This window comes from Armigeres subalbatus, unplaced genomic scaffold (assembly GCF_024139115.2).
Source record: "Armigeres subalbatus isolate Guangzhou_Male unplaced genomic scaffold, GZ_Asu_2 Contig1205, whole genome shotgun sequence".
NCBI lineage: Eukaryota > Metazoa > Arthropoda > Insecta > Diptera > Culicidae > Armigeres > Armigeres subalbatus.
In genome coordinates this window covers 30,706-51,626 of record NW_026941963.1, presented here as the reverse complement: position 1 = coordinate 51,626, position 20,921 = coordinate 30,706, and the positions used below count along the sequence as shown (strand labels likewise).

General features: G+C 45.3%; 2 protein-coding genes across 2 annotated transcripts; both read right to left on the bottom strand.

Annotated features, from left to right (window-relative positions):
* Positions 1 to 8,055: 8,055 nt before the first annotated feature.
* LOC134202407 (uncharacterized) lies at positions 8,056 to 9,234 on the bottom strand. The gene has a single exon (XM_062677409.1). It carries the CDS (start codon positions 9,232 to 9,234, stop codon positions 8,056 to 8,058), a length of 1,179 nt encoding a protein of 392 aa, XP_062533393.1.
* A 178-nt stretch (positions 9,235 to 9,412) lies between these two features.
* LOC134202406 (uncharacterized) lies at positions 9,413 to 10,600 on the bottom strand. The gene has a single exon (XM_062677408.1). The coding sequence runs from the start codon at positions 10,598 to 10,600 to the stop codon at positions 9,413 to 9,415; it is 1,188 nt and encodes a 395-aa protein (XP_062533392.1).
* Positions 10,601 to 20,921: the final 10,321 nt, after the last annotated feature.

The window sequence follows — 20,921 nt, the reverse complement described above, 5'->3', positions numbered from 1 at the left end:
TCGAAATTTGAGCGTTTGAAAAATTTCTACCCGTCGAATCTGGGATCCGATTGGAATTTCCCGTCATCAATTTTGCACGGGAATTCAAAACTTTTTTGCGTGAAGGGCATTCCCAGAAATTGGATTTATGATTGCCCCCACAGTTTGCGCACTTAAATTTATTGGAATCTTCTCTCACAGGACATGCGTCCTTGGCGTGAGAGGTTCCACCACAAATCATGCATTTAGCATCCATGTGACAATGTTTGGTTCCATGACCCCACTTTTGGCACTTACGGCACTGGGTAGGGTTTTGGAAATTTCCCCACGCCTGCGGAAATGTTCCCATGTAACACGGACATGAGACATAATACAGGCCTTTTCCAAACTTTTCATATTATTTAGTTCACTTTTGTTAAAATGAACCAAATAAAATTCTTGAGAAATGCCCTCTGGGAAGTACCAGAATGGGATTTCTTTTTCATCTTAATTACTTGGACTGGTGAAAATCCAAGTAATTGAGAAATTTCAATTTTAATCTCATCCAGTGATTTATCTTCACTGGGGAGACCTTCAAGACGACTTTGAACAATCGCTCAGTTTTGTCGTCGTATGTGAAGAATTTATGGCGCTTCTCAGTTAAATAGTGAAGAAGACGTTTGCGATCGTCAAAGGATCCCGGCAAAACGCGGCAGTCACCCTTCCTAGCAATCTGAAATGAAACCTTGATCCCCTGAAGGTTACTCAAAATCTCATTCCGGAAGCCAGAAAACTCGGCAACAGATACCACAATTGGCGGAATCCTTTGCTTTTTCGCATGAATCGAATCACCTGGGCTAGAGGTAGATTCGATTTGCTCTATTTCATCATTAATCAAATCGAACTGATTGCTCAGTTCGATTGGAGAAGAATTATTTCCGATATTAGAGTTAGAAGGAATATCTGAATTCTCCAGCTTCCTTCTATTTTTTCCGCGCTTGGGCAGGACGGTCTTGAAACCTTGTTTCTTTGAAGGAAGTGGAGAATTCAGAGACTCCCCCTTCCTATTGTTTTTGTTAATACTCATTGCTGAGCGTGGAGACGTGCACGCTTAAAATCAATAACACAGAGATGTGTTTGCATCACACAAAACGGACCTAATGCGGAACATCCCCTAGATGAGCGATAGTTACACAGCCACAAAAATAGCTCGTGTGGTTTTATTGAAGCTTGGATTTCAATATTTTCAACAGTATTTGGTTCCTCATGAAACAAGGAATCTGTACAAACGTTAACATGTTGAAAAGGACCGTTATCACGACCGTACGAGGCATTTTTGTGCCTGTGTAACTGTCGCTCATCTAGGGGATGTTCCGCATTAGGTCCGTTTTGTGTGATGCAAACACATCTCTGTGTTATTGATTTTAAGCGTGTGACCTTCTAAGAGGTTTTTTCCCAGAACGGTGTCCCTGCAGGATTACCACCGCTTGTCGGAATTTTACTTCCGCAAACGGGTCCAACGTAAAACGAAGGCACGGGTCCTTGCAGAGATCGTAACGGGATCAGTGGGTACAAATAGCGCTAAGAAGCACCGTTGAAATTAAAATAGCTTCGGGTAGTATTAAAAACTTCCTTCCGCAAAGAGAGAAAGAACCGCACAGCACGAAAGCACGATGCGGTCTGACGATGCTGTTCTAAACGCTTTGTCAAACAGCGTTTTTATTCGAAAATCTACATTTATGTTCAATTCAAAATGATGTAACAAAGTCAAAACTCAACAGAACTACTTCAAATTTTGAATTTGAATCACGTAAGTATTCTATAAAATGAGAAAAATATAATTCTGACGGAAACACGAATTTCGATTCTTGAGGTTTTGGCTGCTCTCGAACCATTGTGCAGTGTTTAGGGCGGCTAAAGCCGCTCTTAACAAGGAAATTAGGCTCAGTAAGGCAGCTTGCATGAAAGAGCTCTGCCACAACGCGAATGCAAACCCATGGGGGATGCATACAGGGTCGCTATGGCTAAGATTAAAGGCCCAGCGATACCGCTAGAGAGGAGCCCAGAAAAACTCAAAGCAATTATTGAGGGACTGTTTCCGCATCACGAAGCACCAGTCTGGCCTCTCACACCGTATGGTGAGGCCAACACCAGTAGGGATGAAGCCCGTGTCACTAACCAGGAACTGGTTACGGCAGCAAAAAGCCTAAAAACTAATAAGGCTCCGGGACTAGATGGTATCCCCAATCTGGTCTTGAAAACGGCGATCCAGGTCAATCCGGACATGTTTCGCACCACATTGCAGAAGTGCATAGACGAAGGAAACTTTCCCGAGTGCTGGAAGCGGCAAAAGTTAGTACTGATGCTGCCGAAGCCGGGTAAGCCACCCGGAGATCCATCGGCCTACAGGCCTATTTGCCTGCTAGACACGGTCTGAAAACTCCTTGAGAGAGTCATCTTTGACAGGTTGGCGATCCTCACTGAAGGTGCAAACGGATTATCAAGCATGCAGTTTGGGTTTCGGAAGAGCAGGTCCACAGTTGACGCCATCCGGATAGTCGTCGAAGCAGCTGAAGCAGCCAAGAAGCAAAAGAGGAGAGGAAACCGCTACTGCGCTGTGGTAACCTTAGACGTGAAAAATGCGTTCAACAGTGCCAGTTGGGAAGCAATAGCCAGCTCCCTACACAGGATGAGGGTTCCAGGGTACCTGTGCAGAATTCTGAAGAGTTACTTCGAGAATAGGACGTTGGTCTACGAAACATACGAAGGCTTGAAGAGAATAGGCATAACAGCGGGTGTTCCCCAAGGCTCCATTCTGGGGCCGACGTTATGGAACGCGATATACGATGGGCTGTTGCAGTTAACACTACCAAGAGGTGTGAAGATCGTTGGGTTTGCGGACGACGTGGCTCTCATGGTATTCGGTGAATCAATAGAAGAGGTAGAAGTACGAGCAGGGCAGGCGATAGAAATAATCGAAAACTGGATGTGTGGAAAAAAGGAGGCATTGGCACATCACAAAACTGAAGTGATGATGATCAGCAACCGAAAGGCATAGTACGATTACGGCCGGAGAAGTCACCATCGCCTCAAAGCGAGAGGTAAAGCACCTTGGGGTAATGATCGACGACCGGCTCAATTTCAATAGCCACGTCGATTATGTTTGCGAGAAGGCAACTATACCGATCACAGCGTTGACCAGAATCATGTCAAACAGTTCCGCGATTAGTAGCAGTAAGAGAAGACTCCTGGTCAGCGTATCTACGTCAATTCTCAGATGATACGGAGCTCCTGTCTGCGCGGCTGATGTAATCACGAGGAGGAATCTGACTCGGCTCAATAGCACCTATAGGCTGATGGCCATGAGAGTGGCAAGTGCATACCGTACCATATCGATGGATGCGGTCTGTGCCATAGTAGGAATGACCCCCATAAACATCTTATTGGAGGAGGACTGTGAGTGGAACAGACTGCGAGGAACGCACGGTGGAGTAGCTAGAACAAATGGCTGGCCAAAAACCCTTTCTCGTTTTTCGAACTTTTGCATAGTATTATATTTTTAGAATATTCTTCAATATTATCTCCATTATGTGTCATTGAAATTTTTACGTTTGTTCCTTATAAGTATTAATGCCAACCTATCAAAAATCATGTTAATTTGATGGTTTTTAGCGTGCCGTAAGACAAAGATCGGTTACCACTGCTGACTAATCTAAACAACACATATAATGTTAGGTTTATAGTATACAAAACATAATTTATAGACTGCCCTAGGTCCTCCATGAGTTGAAATGAATTATATTCAACATTAAGATATGTTTTCATAAACATAAATAACATGGAGTTTTTGACATTTTTCAACAAACTTCATTATTAAAAAAGTAGAAGTACTCCCTCGTATTCAGCTACGAGATTGTACACACATGAAAATATAGGCTTTCATCTTTCCATTGCGGGTTAAAGATCATCCGCACTCGTCCGCAAACGAATTTGCGAGTAACTTCAAAATAGGTTGTTTTCATATTTTCCGCCATTGTTTTCAACAGTTTATAGGCAGAAAAATTCCGCAGATAGCTTTTTCTGGTTTTCGAGGCATTTGACACATAGACATGATTGAATACAACAGTAACATACTCTGTTTTTTGTTATTCATTCGTTTATTTGGTAGGCTCAAATGCTGTAGGGCGTTACGGAGCCGATTAAAAAAAACTTTTTTATACAATTTTGTAACCTAACCCTCAAATAATAATGTTAGTTTGGGGCATCTGCTACTCATTTAAAACTCTACAAAGCATAGCGAATGCTCTATTATCTTTCATCTCCTTCCCACTAACCAATCTTATGAAAAATCTAAATATCGATTGTATTGAATTTGGCGATTGCATTGACAACAGATATGTAAAACTCGATATAACTTAAATACATAATAGTTGATATTATGTAGACAAGTTGAAGCAAAGAAATAATATGGGGTAGGCGATAAAATGGGCAAGTGCCACTTCAAGATAAATAGAAACAATTCGAATAAGCAGTCTACTTGGTCTTAAGTGAAGTAACCATATGAGGCAACCTTGTACATAGGACCAAAACAGAAGAAACATTTCCTCTCCAAAAATAATCAATACTATGTTATTGTAAGATGAAGATGTTTTAAGCAAAAAGTGTATGAACGATCCATAAGGGTGCAAAAACAATAGTCAGACTTTTGTTTAATCAATTTCAAATTTTACGATGCAACTGATGTTATGCGTGAGTAATCAGTGTTGATTGTACGTTCTGGGTAGCTTTCGCTGCCAAAATTTTATAAACAAGTGAAATAGGAGCTGAAAATCATTTTTGAAAATATCAAGAAAGGTCATTTCTCACTGGTAGGTGAATTTGCACCTGTAAAAATGTTCTAAAATCGATTGTTACTATGTTTTTGCATCATAAATGCAAAACCTACCAGAAAACGCCGAAATATAATTTTGGCCAGGATTTTGGTCCAGTTACCCCTTAGTGGAGCGGTTGGTGTTTTGTATTCGGCCGTGAATCCAAAATAAGATGGCGGAGTATTGGACCGGGGATTGGTACGGCAGGACAACGAATCCAGCAGAAGAAGGCAGGGTTTCAAACTTGTATTATATTTACTTAATAATTGATTATAGTTATAATATGATTATAATAGGCTTGCTTCCTTCCTGCTGGTGGTCTTGATTGGTTGCCGTCCAGCGTCATAATGAACCAATCAGCTGATGCGCCGGCTATTTATAGTCGACCGGCAAGCTTCTGACGCGTGACGATTTGTTTGACCGTTGTCACTGGAGCTCTTGACCACACAGCTACTATGATCAAAAAAATAGTATTTTGGGATCGTGTGTCGCATACATTCTCCCCCCATTTAAATTTGGTTTTAATTTTTGATGCTGTTCTGCAAAGGTAAAGGAGCTAACTTGCTTACTGCTCGTCGATAAACGCCGGTTGTAGTTCGCACATCAACAACTCGAACAATACCATCCTTTCCTGGACGAACAGCAGTGATTCTTCCCAATTTCCATACTTGCGCTGGTTGGTTGTCTTCTGCTAATAAAACCACTGTGTTGACTTCAATATTTGGCTGTTTCTTCGTCCATTTTGCTCTTGATTGAAGTGTTGATAAATACTCTTTTGACCATCTTTTCCAAAAATGATCTCGCAGATGATTTAGATATTGCCATCTGGTCAAACGATTAGCAGGAACATCTTCATAGGATGGCTTAGTTAATGATTCCATTAGTTTGCCAAGAAGAAGATGCGAAGGAGATATCGGTTGTAGGTCATTTGGGTCATCCGATGAGCAATATAACGGCCGAGAATTGACAATGGACTCAATATGAGTTAACACAGTATATAATTCTTCAAAAGTTAATGTTGCGGTTTCCAAGGTTCTTGCAAGATGTAATTTCACTACCTTTACTCCAGCTTCCCACAAACCTCCAAAGTTTGGTGATCTTGGAGGAATAAATTCCCATTCGACTTCTCGTGGTAGCAGGAAATTGTCAATTTGATTTTTCACAAGCTTGTCAGTAAATAAAGTACGCAACTGACGCAACTCCTTAAATGCACCGACGAAATTAGTTCCGTTGTCTGAAAATATTTTTCGAACTGCACCTCTCCGATTGACGAACCGATCCAATGCGGCCAGGAATGCCTCTGATGTCAGGTCCGACACAAGTTCCAAATGGACAGCTTTTGAAACAAGACACACAAATAAAGCGATGTATGCCTTGATGATCCGTGGTTTTCGCTTGCCTTCTTTTACTGAAACTGGTCCAGCATAATCTACTCCGGTTAGCTCGAACGGTGCAGCAATGTTTACTCGGAACTCAGGTAGATTTCCCATCAATGGTTGATACATTCTTGGTTTGGTACGAAAACATTTCATGCACTTGTGAATTATTTTGCGAATGATTGAACGAGCATTTAGAATCCAGAATTGTTGACGAATGGCTGCTAATACACCGGATTGACCTTCATGGAGACGTTCCTCGTGGATTTTCTTGATCAGTAATTCTGTTACTCGGTGCTTCTGAGGAAGCAACAGCTGGTGTTTGGCATCATAAGGCAATTTCGAGTTTTGAAGACGTCCACCCACTCGTAGAAGACCATTTTCATCGATGAACGGCTGTAGTGCAGCCAGACGCTTTGGAATGTCACCACGTTTGATGCACTGAAGTTCTTCATGAAAATCGTTTTGTTGAAGAACATAGATGATGTACTTCATTGACACACGCATATCTTGTACGGTCAGCTTTAAACAGGAGCTCCTCTCTTCTTTGGTTGTTCTAACTCGACGAACAAAACGTGCGATATGAGCATATACACGCTGCACCTTATGAAATGAATCATAGCGGTCGAAATAGGTTTCAGGCAGCTTCATTATTGGATTTGCGATGACAACATCCTTCAGCTCAGGAATTATGTTTTCGGGTATATCTTCTATAGGTTCTGTTTTGTAATTAGCTTCACGAAGGAAGTTTGGACCGTTCCACCACAGCTGGTTTTTGCTTAATAAGGCTGGCCTCATTCCACGGGATACGACGTCCGCTGGGTTTTGATCCGTTTTAATATAGTTCCAATGGCAATGCTTGGTCAACTTATTGATTTCAGCTACACGATTTCGAACGAATACCTGCAGTCGATCCAAAGGTTTCTTCATCCAAGCCAGGGCTATTTGACTGTCGGACCATAACTTGATTTCATGGATATTTAATTTCAAAACAGGAACTACCTTGTCTACTAACTTGGCTAGCAATAAATTGGCACACAGTTCTAATCTTGGAATAGTTATTTCATGAAGAGGAGCTACTTTTGATTTACTGCATAAAATATGAGACTCTGCAGATCCGTTCTTTCGAATGCAACGAAGGTAGATACAGACGCCATATGCAGATTTTTTAGGCATCTGCAAAACCGTGAATCTCCATTGTTTCTGTTTCAAGAAAAACGACACATCTTGGAATCTTGAAATTATTGAGTTGACTTAATGCTGCTTTGAACTCCACCCAATGCTTCAATAAATCGCCTTCCACAGTATCATCCCAATCAATTTGTGTAGCCCAAACTTTCTGCATGATTATTTTTGCTTCTACGATCACAGGTGATACTAGGCCCAAAGGATCGATTTTTTTCGCTATTTGAGACAGTACCCGTCGCTTTGTCACGTTGTCTTTATCGTCTGTTGGCTCAAATGACTTATTAAATAGGAACAGATCTTTCTTCGGGTCCCATAGCAGTCCCAAAGTCTTGATTACTTCATTTGCGCTCAAGTCTTGTATAGTAACCAGAGATTCTCGATCTTCGTCAGGTACTCCTTCAAGCACAGCACCGGAGTTGGAACACCATTTTCGAATCGGAAATCCACCCTTCAGCATTAGCGCTTCTAGGTCACAACGTAATTTTTGGTTGCTTCGATTGAATTTGAGCCGGTTAAAAATCATCCATATAAGAATCGGTCAAGATCACTTCTGCTGCTTCCGGATAATTCTCTCTCGTCGTGGGCTAACTGAAAAAGTGCCCTTACAGCTAGAAACGAAGCTGCTGATGTTCCATAAGTAACGGTTGAAAGCTCCAATACCTTTAACTCTTCCGATGGGGAACATCTCCAAAATATTCTCTGGTAACGTGTTTGGGAAGGATCGATGAGAATTTGTCGTTACATTTTGTAACGTCCACAGAAAAGGCATAAACATGAGTCCTAAATCGTAGTACGATGCTGAACAGGTCACTTTGGCTGCTAGTTCCTGTCATCAATACGTCATTCAAAGAAAATTCACTTGTTTTTGCTGTCGCGTCAAACACTACTCGCAACTTGGTGCTGCTACTGAATGGTTTGAGGACACAATGATGTGGAAGATAATATGTTTGAAGACCAGGGGAATCTTCTTCTTCTCTCACTTCTCGGCAATGGTTTAATAGTCGATATTCATTGATAAATTCAGCATATTGAGTCATCAAATCTGGATTGCGCGCCAGTCGTTTCTCCAATAACAGAAATCGTTTCAATGCTAGCGATCTGGAACTTCCTAATTGTTGAACTGTTTCACGAAAGGGTAGCTGGACTACGAATCGTCCATCTTTGTTTCGACGATAGGTTCGTTGGAAATGTTCTTCAAATTGTTCTTGTTCATTAGTATTATTGTCTGGTTCAGTGTTATCTTCTTGATGAAAGAATCGCTGTAAACACGCTTCTAGTCCGTCGGTCACAGCCAAATTTGCACATACTGGAGAATTTTCCTCTGTTTCTTCGAGTGAACCAGTTACAACCCATCCGAACTTTGTTTCGTACAAGGTAGGTAGATTATCTGCAAGCTTGATCTGGCCTTGTTTCAGAATATTGAAGAAATGTTCGGCTCCAATCAGCATTTCAACTTCACGGGATTTATTGAATGATGTATCAGCTAATATAACACCAGGGGGAATGTTCCATGCATCTACTTGAACATTTGCTGATGGAACGGATCCAGTTACCTTTGGCGTGACGAGGCAATCAACGTAGGCAGAGAAATTGTTATAGCTGGACGTCATTCTCACCACCACTCGATGGCGTATATGAGATTTCGCACCTCCTACACCAATAACGGGAACGTTAGCCGGTTGTTTCGGAATATTCAATTTCTTCATCAAAGATTCCGATAACAGATTGATTTGAGATCCTGAATCTAACAATGCTCGAACTTGATAAGCTTCGCCACTCTTGGACATAATATTCACCATAGCTGTCATCAGAAAAACTTGCTTGACTGGTGGACGGAACATACTGGAACAAGATGCAGTTACAGGCCTCTCCCGTGCTGGTTGCACTAGATCTGTTTCGGTTGATGCTGCTGGTATATTAGTTCTTACTTCCGGCTTGTCGCGTCGCTCGAAATGAACTAAAGTGTGATGCTTCTTGGAACACTTTCCACATGATTTGTCACTAGGACATGTTGCACTACTACTCACTTAAACAGTTGAAGCAAAGATGTATCTCCTTCAGCTTATCTTGACGCTGCTCTACAGTCATCTTCTGGAATGTTGGACATTTGAAATTCTGATGTTTACCGGAACAAAAGTCGCACGCATATTCGGATGTTGCTGTCGCAGCATGTGACGATCTAGAAGGTCCAGATTTGAAGTTCGAAGCTTTGAAATTTGACGTCTTTGTAGCAAGAATCGTGGGTTCGCAACGTTCCAAAATCACGCACCGCTGCTTCAGGAATTCGACCATCTGCTCATATTCTGGAAGTTCGGTTTGGTTGATAGATGCTTCCCAAAGTTCGTGGGTTTGGTCGTCCAAGGCACGTGTTAGTAGGGTCACCACAAACAGTTGAGATACTCCTGTCAAACGTTGATTTAGTTTTTGTAGATTGTCCACATGACGGGTGCATTCATCGATGAGATTTCGGAGATCTTTCGACGACTTTCTTGAAACCTTCTTCATATTCAGTAGAGCAAGAATATGTGATTCAATTATCAGCCTTTGGTTTCCAAAACGTTCTTCTAAAATGTCCCAAGCTCGAGCGTAATTATTGTTTTGAACTGTTTCTAAATCAATTACACCTTCTGCATCACACTTCAATGAATTCTCCAAATGATACAACTTGACTGCATCAGAATCGTTTGATCGTTGCATTATGTCTTGAAACATTGACTTGAAGCGTGGCCATGATTCGTAACGACCATCAAAGGTTGGCAAGGGAGTACGGAACGATTGAGCTTGAATGATAACAGGTTGATTTGAGGATTGATTTACTGAAGCTGAAGTCGCAGGCATAGGTACGGGCAATGTTGCTCGGGTTTCTTTCTCGAATGCTTCGATCATCGTTTCTATTTTGATAAGGGTTTCGTTGTAAAGAGTTTCAAATTCAATGTACTTCTCTTCCTGACTAGTAACATTTTCTTCTTCAACGACGGCAACAATGGCATCATGGATATCGTTATATTCTTGATAAATCACCTGCAGGCTCTTGGAATGAACCCGCAGAAGAGGAAGTGACAGCCTTCTGTCTTCATTTTCTGCTGTGACCAAGAAATTGAAAATTCGCGTGACCTTTGCTTTCACTTGACCACGTTTCTGGATTAACAGTTTCACATCTTCCGGATTTTCCGGGTTTCTACGGGGTGGAGTACAGGACAACATCATCTTGGGTGGAATTATACAATGGAACATTTGGCGTTTCACAAGAATCGCTTCACAAGTTATACGTCCGAACTGCAGTTAAATCGGTGGAAAACACGCACGAAATATCCGTTTAACAACAGCTCGCCAGTCCAGGATCCGGTTCGAAGGACCAATGTTTTGTATTCGGCCGTGAATCCAAAATAAGATGGCGGAGTATTGGACCGGGGATTGGTACGGCAGGACAACGAATCCAGCAGAAGAAGGCAGGGTTTCAAACTTGTATTATATTTATTTAATAATTGATTATAGTTATAATATGATTATAATAGGCTTGCTTCCTTCCTGCTGGTGGTCTTGATTGGTTGCCGTCCAGTGTCATAATGAACCAATCAGCTGATGCGCCGGCTATTTATAGTCGACCGGCAAGCTTCTGACGCGTGACGATTTGTTTGACCGTCGTCACTGGAGCTCTTGACCACACAGCTACTATGATCAAAAAAATAGTATTTTGGGATCGTGTGTCGCATACAGTTGGTGCTCGCATGATTGCGAGAGCCGATTCGATGAGGAAGTGGCAGCTGACTTGGGACAGTAGTTCGAAAGGAAGGTAGACATATCGGCTCATTCCGAACCTGTCGCTGTGGGTGGACAGAAACCACGGGGAAGTGAACTTCTTCCTGACGCAATTCCTGTCGGGCCATGGATGTTTCCGGAAGTATTTGCACAGATTCGGACACGCAGAGTCCCCCCTTTGCCCGGCCTGTCTGAACTGCGAGGAGACACCGAAGCACGTGTTTTTCGACTGTCCTCGATTCAGGACAGAGCGAAGTGTGCTCTCAGCAGGCAGCGCTAGTAATATAAACCCCGAGAACATCGTGCAAGAAATGTGAAAGAATGAGAATACGTGGAACGAAATAGGAAGAGCGGTAACGCAGATCATGAAATCGCTGCAGCGAAAATGGCGTGAAGACCAGAGGGTATCTGGAAGCGATCATAATAGCACAACAGTGGAGGAGTGGATGAGTTCCAGGAAGTTAGAACTGGCTCACCACAAGACTGAGGTGGTTGTTGTTAACAGCCGAAAGTCGGAGCAACAAGCGGTGATAAGGGCAGGCAACTGTACGGTCACCTCTGAACGCTCCATCAAACTCTTGGGGGTAATGATCGACGATAAGCTCACCTTTGGTAGCCACGTCAATTACGCCTGCAAGCGTGCCTCCACAGCTATAGTGGCATTGTCCCGGATGATGTCCAATAGCTCTGCGGTTTATGCCAGCAAGCGCAAGCTTCTGGTTAGCGTTGCTCTGTCCATACTGAGGTATGGGGGGCCAGCTTGGGCACGGCCCTGCGTATTAACTGCTACAGAACGAAGTTAGAAAGTACGTATAGCCTCATGTGCCTAAGAGTTGCGAGCGCGTACCGTACCGTGTCGCACGATGGACTTTGCGTCATCACCGGTATGATGCCTATTGCCATCGTTATCGGTGAAGACATAGAGTGCTTCGAAATGCGCGGCACGAGAGGCATCCGTAGGACTGTCAGGTTGGCCTCAATGGTCAAATGGCAGCGTGCGTGGGACAGTTCCACTAAGGGTAGATGGACACATAGATTGATACCGGAGATAGGTACGTGGGTCAAGAGGCGCCATGGGGAAATCACTTTCCACCTGACCCAGGTCCTTACAGGCCATGGTTGCTTCAGACAGTATCTACACCGGTTCGGACACTCGGCCTCGCCCGGATTGAAATATAGCAACGTTATAAATCACTTTTCACGCTCACGAAAATATGCGCCCACGTCTGATTAAACTTTGAGTTTATTCATCGAACCGTCGAATGTGTCGAAACAGGATAACAAATTGTTTTGCCACTCGGCGAATATACTTCAGCACATCGCGTGAACATACAAATGAAAACCCGTGTAGAAACTGTGGATTCCATAGTCGAGCGCAAACAAGATTGGGCTGCACTTTAGTGTCGATTTTTAGTTGTTACAGTTGTTTTTTGCCGTAGCTGATCTATGAGATCTACAGTGTCTATATTGGAAACCATCTGCCTCGTTTCTAGTGGTGAAAATTGTTATTTTTCTCTGATTTCTATCTATTGTAATTCATTAAAACAGGGTCCTCTCAGCTCACTACATTTGATAAATCTCTTTATTCACCTTTTTTCTTAGTCAATCACAAAAATTTTATCTAGTTTTTGTTCAATACGTGAGCATTTGCCCTCTAATATATTAACTTGCTTTGGATTTGACTTTCAGTAGCCAAACAACAGATGGACCAAAATCATTTGCACAAATGCTGTCCTTCCTTCATACATTGTACAGTTTGCCTCATTTCAACGCGCTTAAATTTAAACAAAAACCTCCCGGAACCACCGAATGAGTAGCCTTTGGCACCCGATGAAGTTGTTGATGGTGCGATTTGATTTATGCGCACTGCACAGCGTGTACGTCTACGTGACGCTGTATATTGGATTTCGTAGCTCTCCCTTCCGGTAGGACCAATAAACCGACAGAAATATTAGCGCCGACTTGACGCATCCGTCCGTTCCGAGCACACAAGCGGAAAACTATGGCCATTATTTACTTTGGATCCGGATGGATCCGAACGGCGAGAATCAATCATTCCCAACTGGGGACTGATGATGAATGCGCGTGCCGTGCTGGAAAATGAAAATGCCCGTCGAAGGTTTTGCTGACAACTCATTCGTGCTTTACTTGTCTCGTCTTGGCGTCATAGCGGTCGAAGAGGCCTTTCCACGATTGTGGACCGAATAAAATTCCAACACGGATATGTTCAATATTGGATATTAAGTTCTGCGGCGTGCGTACTAAGGGTGACCATACGTTATCCTTAAGAAGAAGAGAAATGCTCGATACACTTAAAACGACTTTATTATTTAGTTTCAATTGCGTTACATACCTTTACGTAACAATTACAATAATTTTGTGGAAGTTAATTCATTGCTTTAGCTCGTCTGGTTCTCTATTCCGTAGCAGGTATTTCATATTTTACGTACTGAGTATCTGTATTTTTTGTCGCATTCCGTTTTCAACATTCCGTAAAAAGCACTTTTTCATGCATGTATGCAAACTAAGCGACGACATTCCGAAATCCATCCTGTCCGATATCGACGTGCCGGTAGGGTAGAGGAGAGGAGTCCTCCTCCGTTCAGCATTTATTTAGGGTTAACATCATTTCTCCACATCGATGACACGTTCGCTCGTGGCATTGGCATTGGTCTAGCCTTGTAGCAGTGACTCATGTCGTCAACCGCAGGCAGACAGCATCCGTCGGAGTAATATTGAATGGAACGCCCAGCACTCTACTGGGGAACTGCCCCTGTAAGCAGAACGCCGCAATGACGATGCACAGTGGCGCATTTTCTTAACATCATATAAAAAATGCTTCTCACAGGCTCAGGCGTGCTTTACGGAGTCAAGATTCTTTATGACGTTTACAATCGATATTATTATTGACAGTTGGTACACGCTCGAGTAGCAATTACTGACCCCTGTTGGCTTAAAAATAATTAAGCTTCTACAGATTTTTATCTACTACAATCGATCGATCAATAAATATGATCAAGTTTTTAGTACAAAAAAAAACGGTTACATGATACTTGATACTAGACGGGCTACAGTTTCCTCGATGGACTTACGCCGAATGGAGTATCCTCCTTCACTGTGATCGATCCAGGACTTATTTCTTCCAGTCGCCTTGGACGTTTAGCACCCTCAGGTCCTCTTCGACTATGGTGCAGAACGTCATAAAGCTGCCCACTACCACTACCAAGAAGTTCAGCCGGGAGCTGGTTCTTCCCCGCAGCCTTATTGTTTAATGGCTTTTTAACCTCATTTGGACTCCACAGCTTGTCCATCGTCGCTAATGTTTATTTTGCTCACCGATGCACTTCCACCGTTTAACAAAGTCTCGATGTGTTGCTTTCACTTGGCGGCTAATTAGGTTTTATCTGTCAGCAAATTCCCTTCTTGATCATTGCACATGGCGGTAGATGGCGCTGTTCGCACGTGATTGACAGTCTCCTAAAAGCTCCGCATCTCTATCCAGGCATCGATGCCTCTCGCTCCTCGATATGTTCAATAAGGCAAAGTTTATCGATCGTTATCTTGGAATCTTTCCCGGAGGAACTTTCGTAGGAATTCCCGGAGGAACTTCCGGAAAAACTTCCGGAGGAATTCCCGGAGGAACTTCCGGAGGAATTCCCGGAGGAACTTCCGGAGGAATTCCCGGAGGAACTTCCGGAGGAATTCCCGGAGGAACTTCCGGAGGAATTCCCGGAGGAAATTCCGGAGGAATTCCGGGGGAACTTCCGGAGGCATTCCGGGGGAACTTCCGGAGGAATTCCGGGGGTACTTCCGGAGGAATTCCCGGAGGTACCTCCGGAGGAATTCTCGAAGAAATTCCCAGAGGAACTTCCGGAGAAATTCCCGGAGGAACTTCCGGAGGAATTCCGGAGGAACTTCCGGAGGAATTCCGGAGGAACTTCCGGAGGAATTCGGAGGAACTTCCGGAGGAATTCCCGGAGGAACTTCGGAGGAATTCCCGGAGGAACTTCGGAGGAATTCCCGGAGGAACTTCCGGAGGAATTCCGGAGGAACTTCCGGAGGAATTCCCGGAGGAACTTCGGAGGAATTCCCGGAGGAACTTCCGGAGGAATTCCCGGAGGAACTTCCGAGGAATTCCCGGAGGAACTTCCGGAGGAATTCCCGGAGGAACTTCCGGAGGAATTCCGGAGGAACTTCCAGAAAAATTCCCGGAGCAACTTCCGGAGGAACTTCGGGAGGAAAATCCGAAGGAATTCCCGGAGGAACTTCCGGAGGAATTCCCGGAGGAACTTCCGGAGGAATTCCCGGAGGAACTTCCGGAGGAATTCCCGGAGGAACTTCGGAGGAATTCCGGAGGAACTTCCGGAGGAATTCCGGAGGAACTTCCGGAGGAATTCGGAGGAACTTCCGGAGGAATTCGGAGGAACTTGCGGAGGAATTCCCGGAGGAACTTCCGGAGGAATTCCCGGAGGCACGTCCGGGGCGGTTCCCGGGGGAACTTCCGGAGGAAGGCGCGGAGGAACGTGCGGAGGAATTCCCGGAGGAACTTCCGGAGGAATTCCCGGAGGAACTTCCGGAGGAATTCCCGGAGGAACTTCCGGAGGAATTCCCGGAGGAACTTCCGGAGGAATTCGGAGGAACTTCCGGAGGAATTCCCGGAGGAACTTCCGGAGGAATTCCGGAGGAACTTCCGGAGGAATTCGGAGGAACTTCGGAGGAATTCCCGGAGGAACTTCGGAGGAATTCCCGGAGGAACTTCCGGAGGAATTCCCGGAGGAACTTCCGGAGGAATTCGGAGGAACTTCCGGAGGAATTCCGGAGGAACTTCCGGAGGAATTCGGAGGAACTTCCGGAGGAATTCCGGAGGAACTTCCGGAGGAATTCCCGAGGAACTTCCGGAGGAATTCCGGAGGAACTTCCGGAGGAATTCGGAGGAACTTCCGGAGGAATTCCCGGAGGAACTTCCGGAGGAATTCCCGGAGGAACTTCCGGAGGAATTCCGGAGGAACTTCCGGAGGAATTCCCGGAGGAACTTCCGGAGGAATTCGGAGGAACTTCCGGAGGAATTCCCGGAGGAACTTCCGGAGGAATTCCGGAGGAACTTCCGGAGGAATTCCCGGAGGAACTTCCGGAGGAATTCGGAGGAACTTCGGAGGAATTCCCGGAGGAACTTCCGGAGGAATTCCCGGAGGAACTTCCGGAGGAATTCCCGGAGGAACTTCGGAGGAATTCGGAGGAACTTCCGGAGGAATTCCCGGAGGAACTTCCGGAGGAATTCCCGGAGGAACTTCCGGAGGAATTCCCGGAGGAACTTCCGGAGGAATTCGGAGGAACTTCCGGAGGAATTCCCGGAGGAACTTCCGAGGAATTCCGGAGGAACTTCCGGAGGAATTCGGAGGAACTTCCGGAGGAATTCGGAGGAACTTCCGGAGGAATTCCGGAGGAACTTCCGGAGGAATTCCGGAGGAACTTCCGGAGGAATTCCCGGAGGAACTTCCGGAGGAATTCCCGGAGGAACTTCGGAGGAATTCCAGGAGGAACTTCGGAGGAATTCCGGAGGAATTCGGAGGAACTTCCGGAGGAATTCCGGAGGAACTTCCGGAGGAATTCCGGAGGAACTTCCGGAGGAATTCCCGGAGGAACTTCGGAGGAATTCGGAGGAACTTCCGGAGGAATTCCGGAGGAACTTCGGAGGAATTCGGAGGAACTTCCGGAGGAATTCCGGAGGAACTTCCGGAGGAATTCCGGAGGAACTTCCGGAGGAATTCCCGGAGGAACTTCCGGAGGAATTCCGGAGGAACTTCCGGAGGAATTCCCGGAGGAACTTCCGGAGGAATTCGGAGGAACTTCCGGAGGAATTCGGAGGAACTTCCGGAGGAATTCCCGGAGGAACTTCCGGAGGAATTCGGAGGAACTTCCGAGGAATTCTGGAGGAACTTCCGCAGGAATTCCTGGAGGAACTTCCGGAGGAATTCCCGGAGGAACTTCCGGAGGAATTCCCGGAGGAACTTCCGGAGGAATTCCCGGAGGAACTTCCGGGGTAATTCGTGGAGGAACTATCAGAGGAATTCCCGAAGGAACTATCAGAGGAATTCCCGAAGGAACGTTCGGAAGAACTTCTGGAGGAATTCCTGGAGGAACTTCCTGAGGAATTCCTGGAAGAACTTCTGGAAAAGCTCGTGGAGGAATTTTCAAAAGAATTGGAATTCCTGGAGGAACATCCGAAGGATTCTCTGGAGGAAATCCTGAAAGAACTCCCGGAAGAATTCCAGGAGAACCCTTCGGAGCAATTCCCGGAGGAACTTCTGGAGCAATTTCCAGAGGAACTTCCGGAGGAATTCCCGGAGGAACTTCAAGAATTCCTTAAGGAACTTTCCGAGGAATTCCGGGAGGAACTTTCGGAGGAGTTCGTGGAAGAACTTCTGAAGGAATTCCTGGAAGAACTTCCAGGGAAATTCCTGGAGGAACTTCCGGAGGCATTCCTGGAGAATCTTTCGGAGGAGTTCCTGGAGCAACTTCCGGAGGAATTCCTGGAAGAACTTCTGGAAAACTCGTGGAGGAATTTTCGGAAGAATTCCTGGAGGAATTTCTGGAGGAATTCCTGGAGGAACATCCGAAGGATTCTCCGGAGGAATTCCTGGAGGAACATCCGAAGGATTCTCCGGAGGAAATCCTAGAGGAACTCCCGGAAGAAGTCCAGGACAAACCTCCGGAGGAATTCCCGGAGGAACTTCTGGAGCAATTTCCTGAGGAACTTCCGGAGGAATTCCCGAAGAACTTAAAGAATTCCTTGAGAAACTTTCCGAGGAATTCCGGAAGGAACTTGCGGAGGAATTCGTGGAAGAACTTCCGAAGGAATTCCTGGAAGAACTTCCGGAGAAATTCCTGGAGGAACTTCCGGAGGAATTCTTGGAGAAACTTCCGGAGGCATTCGTGGAGAAACTTCCGGAGGAATTCCTGGAGCAACTTCCTGAGGAATTCCTGGAAGAACTTCTGGAAAAACTAGTGGAGGAATTTTCGGAAGAATTCCTGGAGGAATTTCTGGAGGAATTCCTGGATGAACATCCGAAGGATTCTCTGGAGGAAAACCTGATGAAACTCCCGGAAGAAGTCCAGGAGAAACCTCCGGAGGAATTCCCGGAGGAACTTCTGGAGCAATTTCCAGAGGAACTTCCGGAGGAACTTCAAGAATTCCTTGAGGATTTTTCCGAGGAATTCCAGAAGGAATTCGTGGAAGAACTTCCGAAGGAATTCCTGAAAGAACTTCCGGAGGAATTCCTGGAGGAACTTCCGGAGGCATTCCTGGAGAAACTTCCGGAGGAATTCCTGAAGCAACTTCCGGAGTAATTAGTGGAGATACTTTTGGAGGAATTCCTCGAGGAACTTCCGGAAGAATTCATGGAGGAACTTCCGGAGGAATTCCTTCCGGAGAAATTCCTGGAGGAACTTGCGGAGGAATTCCTGGAGCAACTTTCGGAGAAATTTCCGGAGCAACAACGGGAGGAATTCTTGGAGGATCTTCTGAAAAAATTCGAGGAGGAACTTTCGGAAGAATTCCTGGAGGAACTTTCGGAGGAACTTCTTGAGGAATTCCTGAAGGAACTTCCGGAAAAATTCATGGAGAAATTTTCGAAAGAATTCTAGAAGGAACTTCCGGAGGAATTCCTGGAGGAACATCCGAAGGATCTTCCGAAGGAATTCCAAGAGGAAGTCCTGAAGGAACTCCCGGAAGAACTCCAGGAGAAACTTCTGGAGGAATTCCTGGAGGAATTTCTGGAGCAATTTTCAGAGGAACTTCCGGAGGCATTCGTGGAGAAACTTCCGGAGGAATTCCTGGAGGAACTTCCGGAGGCATTCCTGGAGAAACTTTCGGAGGAATTCCTGGAGCAACTTCCGGAGGAATTCCTGGAAGAACTTCTGGAAAAACTCGTGGAGGAATTTTCGGAAGAATTCCTGGAGGAATTTCTGGAGGAATTCCTGGAGGAACATCCGAAGGATTCTCCGGAGGAAATCCTAGAGGAACTCCCGGAAGAAGTCCAGGACAAACCTCCGGAGGAATTCCCGGAGGAACTTCTGGAGCAATTTCCAGAGGAACTTCCGGAGGAATTCCCGAAGAACTTAAAGAATTCCTTGAGAAACTTTCCGAGGAATTCCGGGAGGAACTTTCGGAGGAATTCATGGAAGAACTTCCGAAGGAATTCCTGGAAGAACTTCCGGAGAAATTCCTGGAGGAACTTCCGGAGGAATTCCTGGAGAAACTTCCGGAGGCAGTCGTGGAGAAACTTCCGGAGGAATTCCTGGAGCAACTTCCTGAGGAATTCCTGGAAGAACTTCTGGAAAAACTAGTGGAGGAATTTTCGGAAGAATTCCTGGAGGAATTTCTGGAGGAATTCCTGGATGAACATCCGAAGGATTCTCTGGAGGAAAACCTGATGAAACTCCCGGAAGAAGTCCAGGAGAAACCTCCGGAGGAATTCCCGGAGGAACTTCTGGAGCAACTTCCAGAGGAACTTCCGGAGGAATTCCCGGAGGAACTTCAAGAATTCCTTGAGGATTTTTCCGAGGAATTCCGGAAGGAATTCGTGGAAGAACTTCCGAAGGAATTCCTGAAAGAACTTCCGGAGGAATTCCTGGAGGAACTTCCGGAGGCATTCCTGGAGAAACTTCCGGAGGAATTCCTGAAGCAACTTCCGGAGTAATTAGTGGAGATACTTTCGGAGGAATTCCTCGAGGAACTTCCGGAAGAATTCATGGAGGAACTTCCGGAGGAATTCCTTCCGGAGAAATTCCTGGAGGAACTTGCAGAGGAATTCCTGGAGCAACTTTCGGAGAAATTTCCGGAGCAACAACGGGAGGAATTCTTGGAGGAAGAATTCCTGGAGGAACTTTCGGAGGAATTCCTGGAGGAACTTCTTGAGGAATTCCTGAAGGAACTTCCGGAAAAATTCATGGAGAAATTTTCGGAAGAATTCCAGAAGGAACTTCCGGAGGAATTCCTGGAGGAACATCCGAAGGATCTTCCGAAGGAATTCCAAGAGAAAGTCCTGAAGGAACTCCCGGAAGAACTCCAGGAGAAACTTCTGGAGGAATTTCTGGAGGAATTTCTGGAGCAATTTTCAGAGGAACTTCCGGAGGCATTCGTGGAGAAACTTCCGGAGGAATTCCTGGAGGAACTTCCGGAGGCATTCCTGGAGAAACTTTCGGAGGAGCAATTTCCAGAGGAACTTCCGGAGGAATTCCCGGAGGAACTTCAAGAATTCCTTGAGGAACTTTCCGAGGAATTCCGGGAGGAATTCGTGGAAAAATTTCCGAAGGAATTTCTGGAAGAACTTCCGGAGGAATTCCTGGAGGAACTTCCGGAGGCATTCCTGGAGAAACTTCCGGAGGAATTCCTGAAGCAACTTCCGGTGTAATTCGTGGAGATACTTCCGGAGAAATTCCTGGAGGAACTTCCGGAGGCATTCCTGGAGAATCTTTCGGAGGAATTCCTGGAGCAACTTCCGGAGGAATTCCTGGAAGAACTTCTGGAAAACTCGTGGAGGAATTTTCGGAAGAATTCCTGGAGGAACTTCCGAAGGATTCTCCGGAGGAAATCCTAGAGGAACTCCCGGAAGAAGTCCAGGACAAACCTCCGGAGGAATTCCCGGAGGAACTTCTGGTGCAATTTCCAGAGAAACTTCCGGAGGAATTCCCGAAGAACTTAAAGAATTCCTTGAGAAACTTTCCGAGGAATTCCGGGAGGAACTTCCGGAGGAATTCTTGGAGAAAC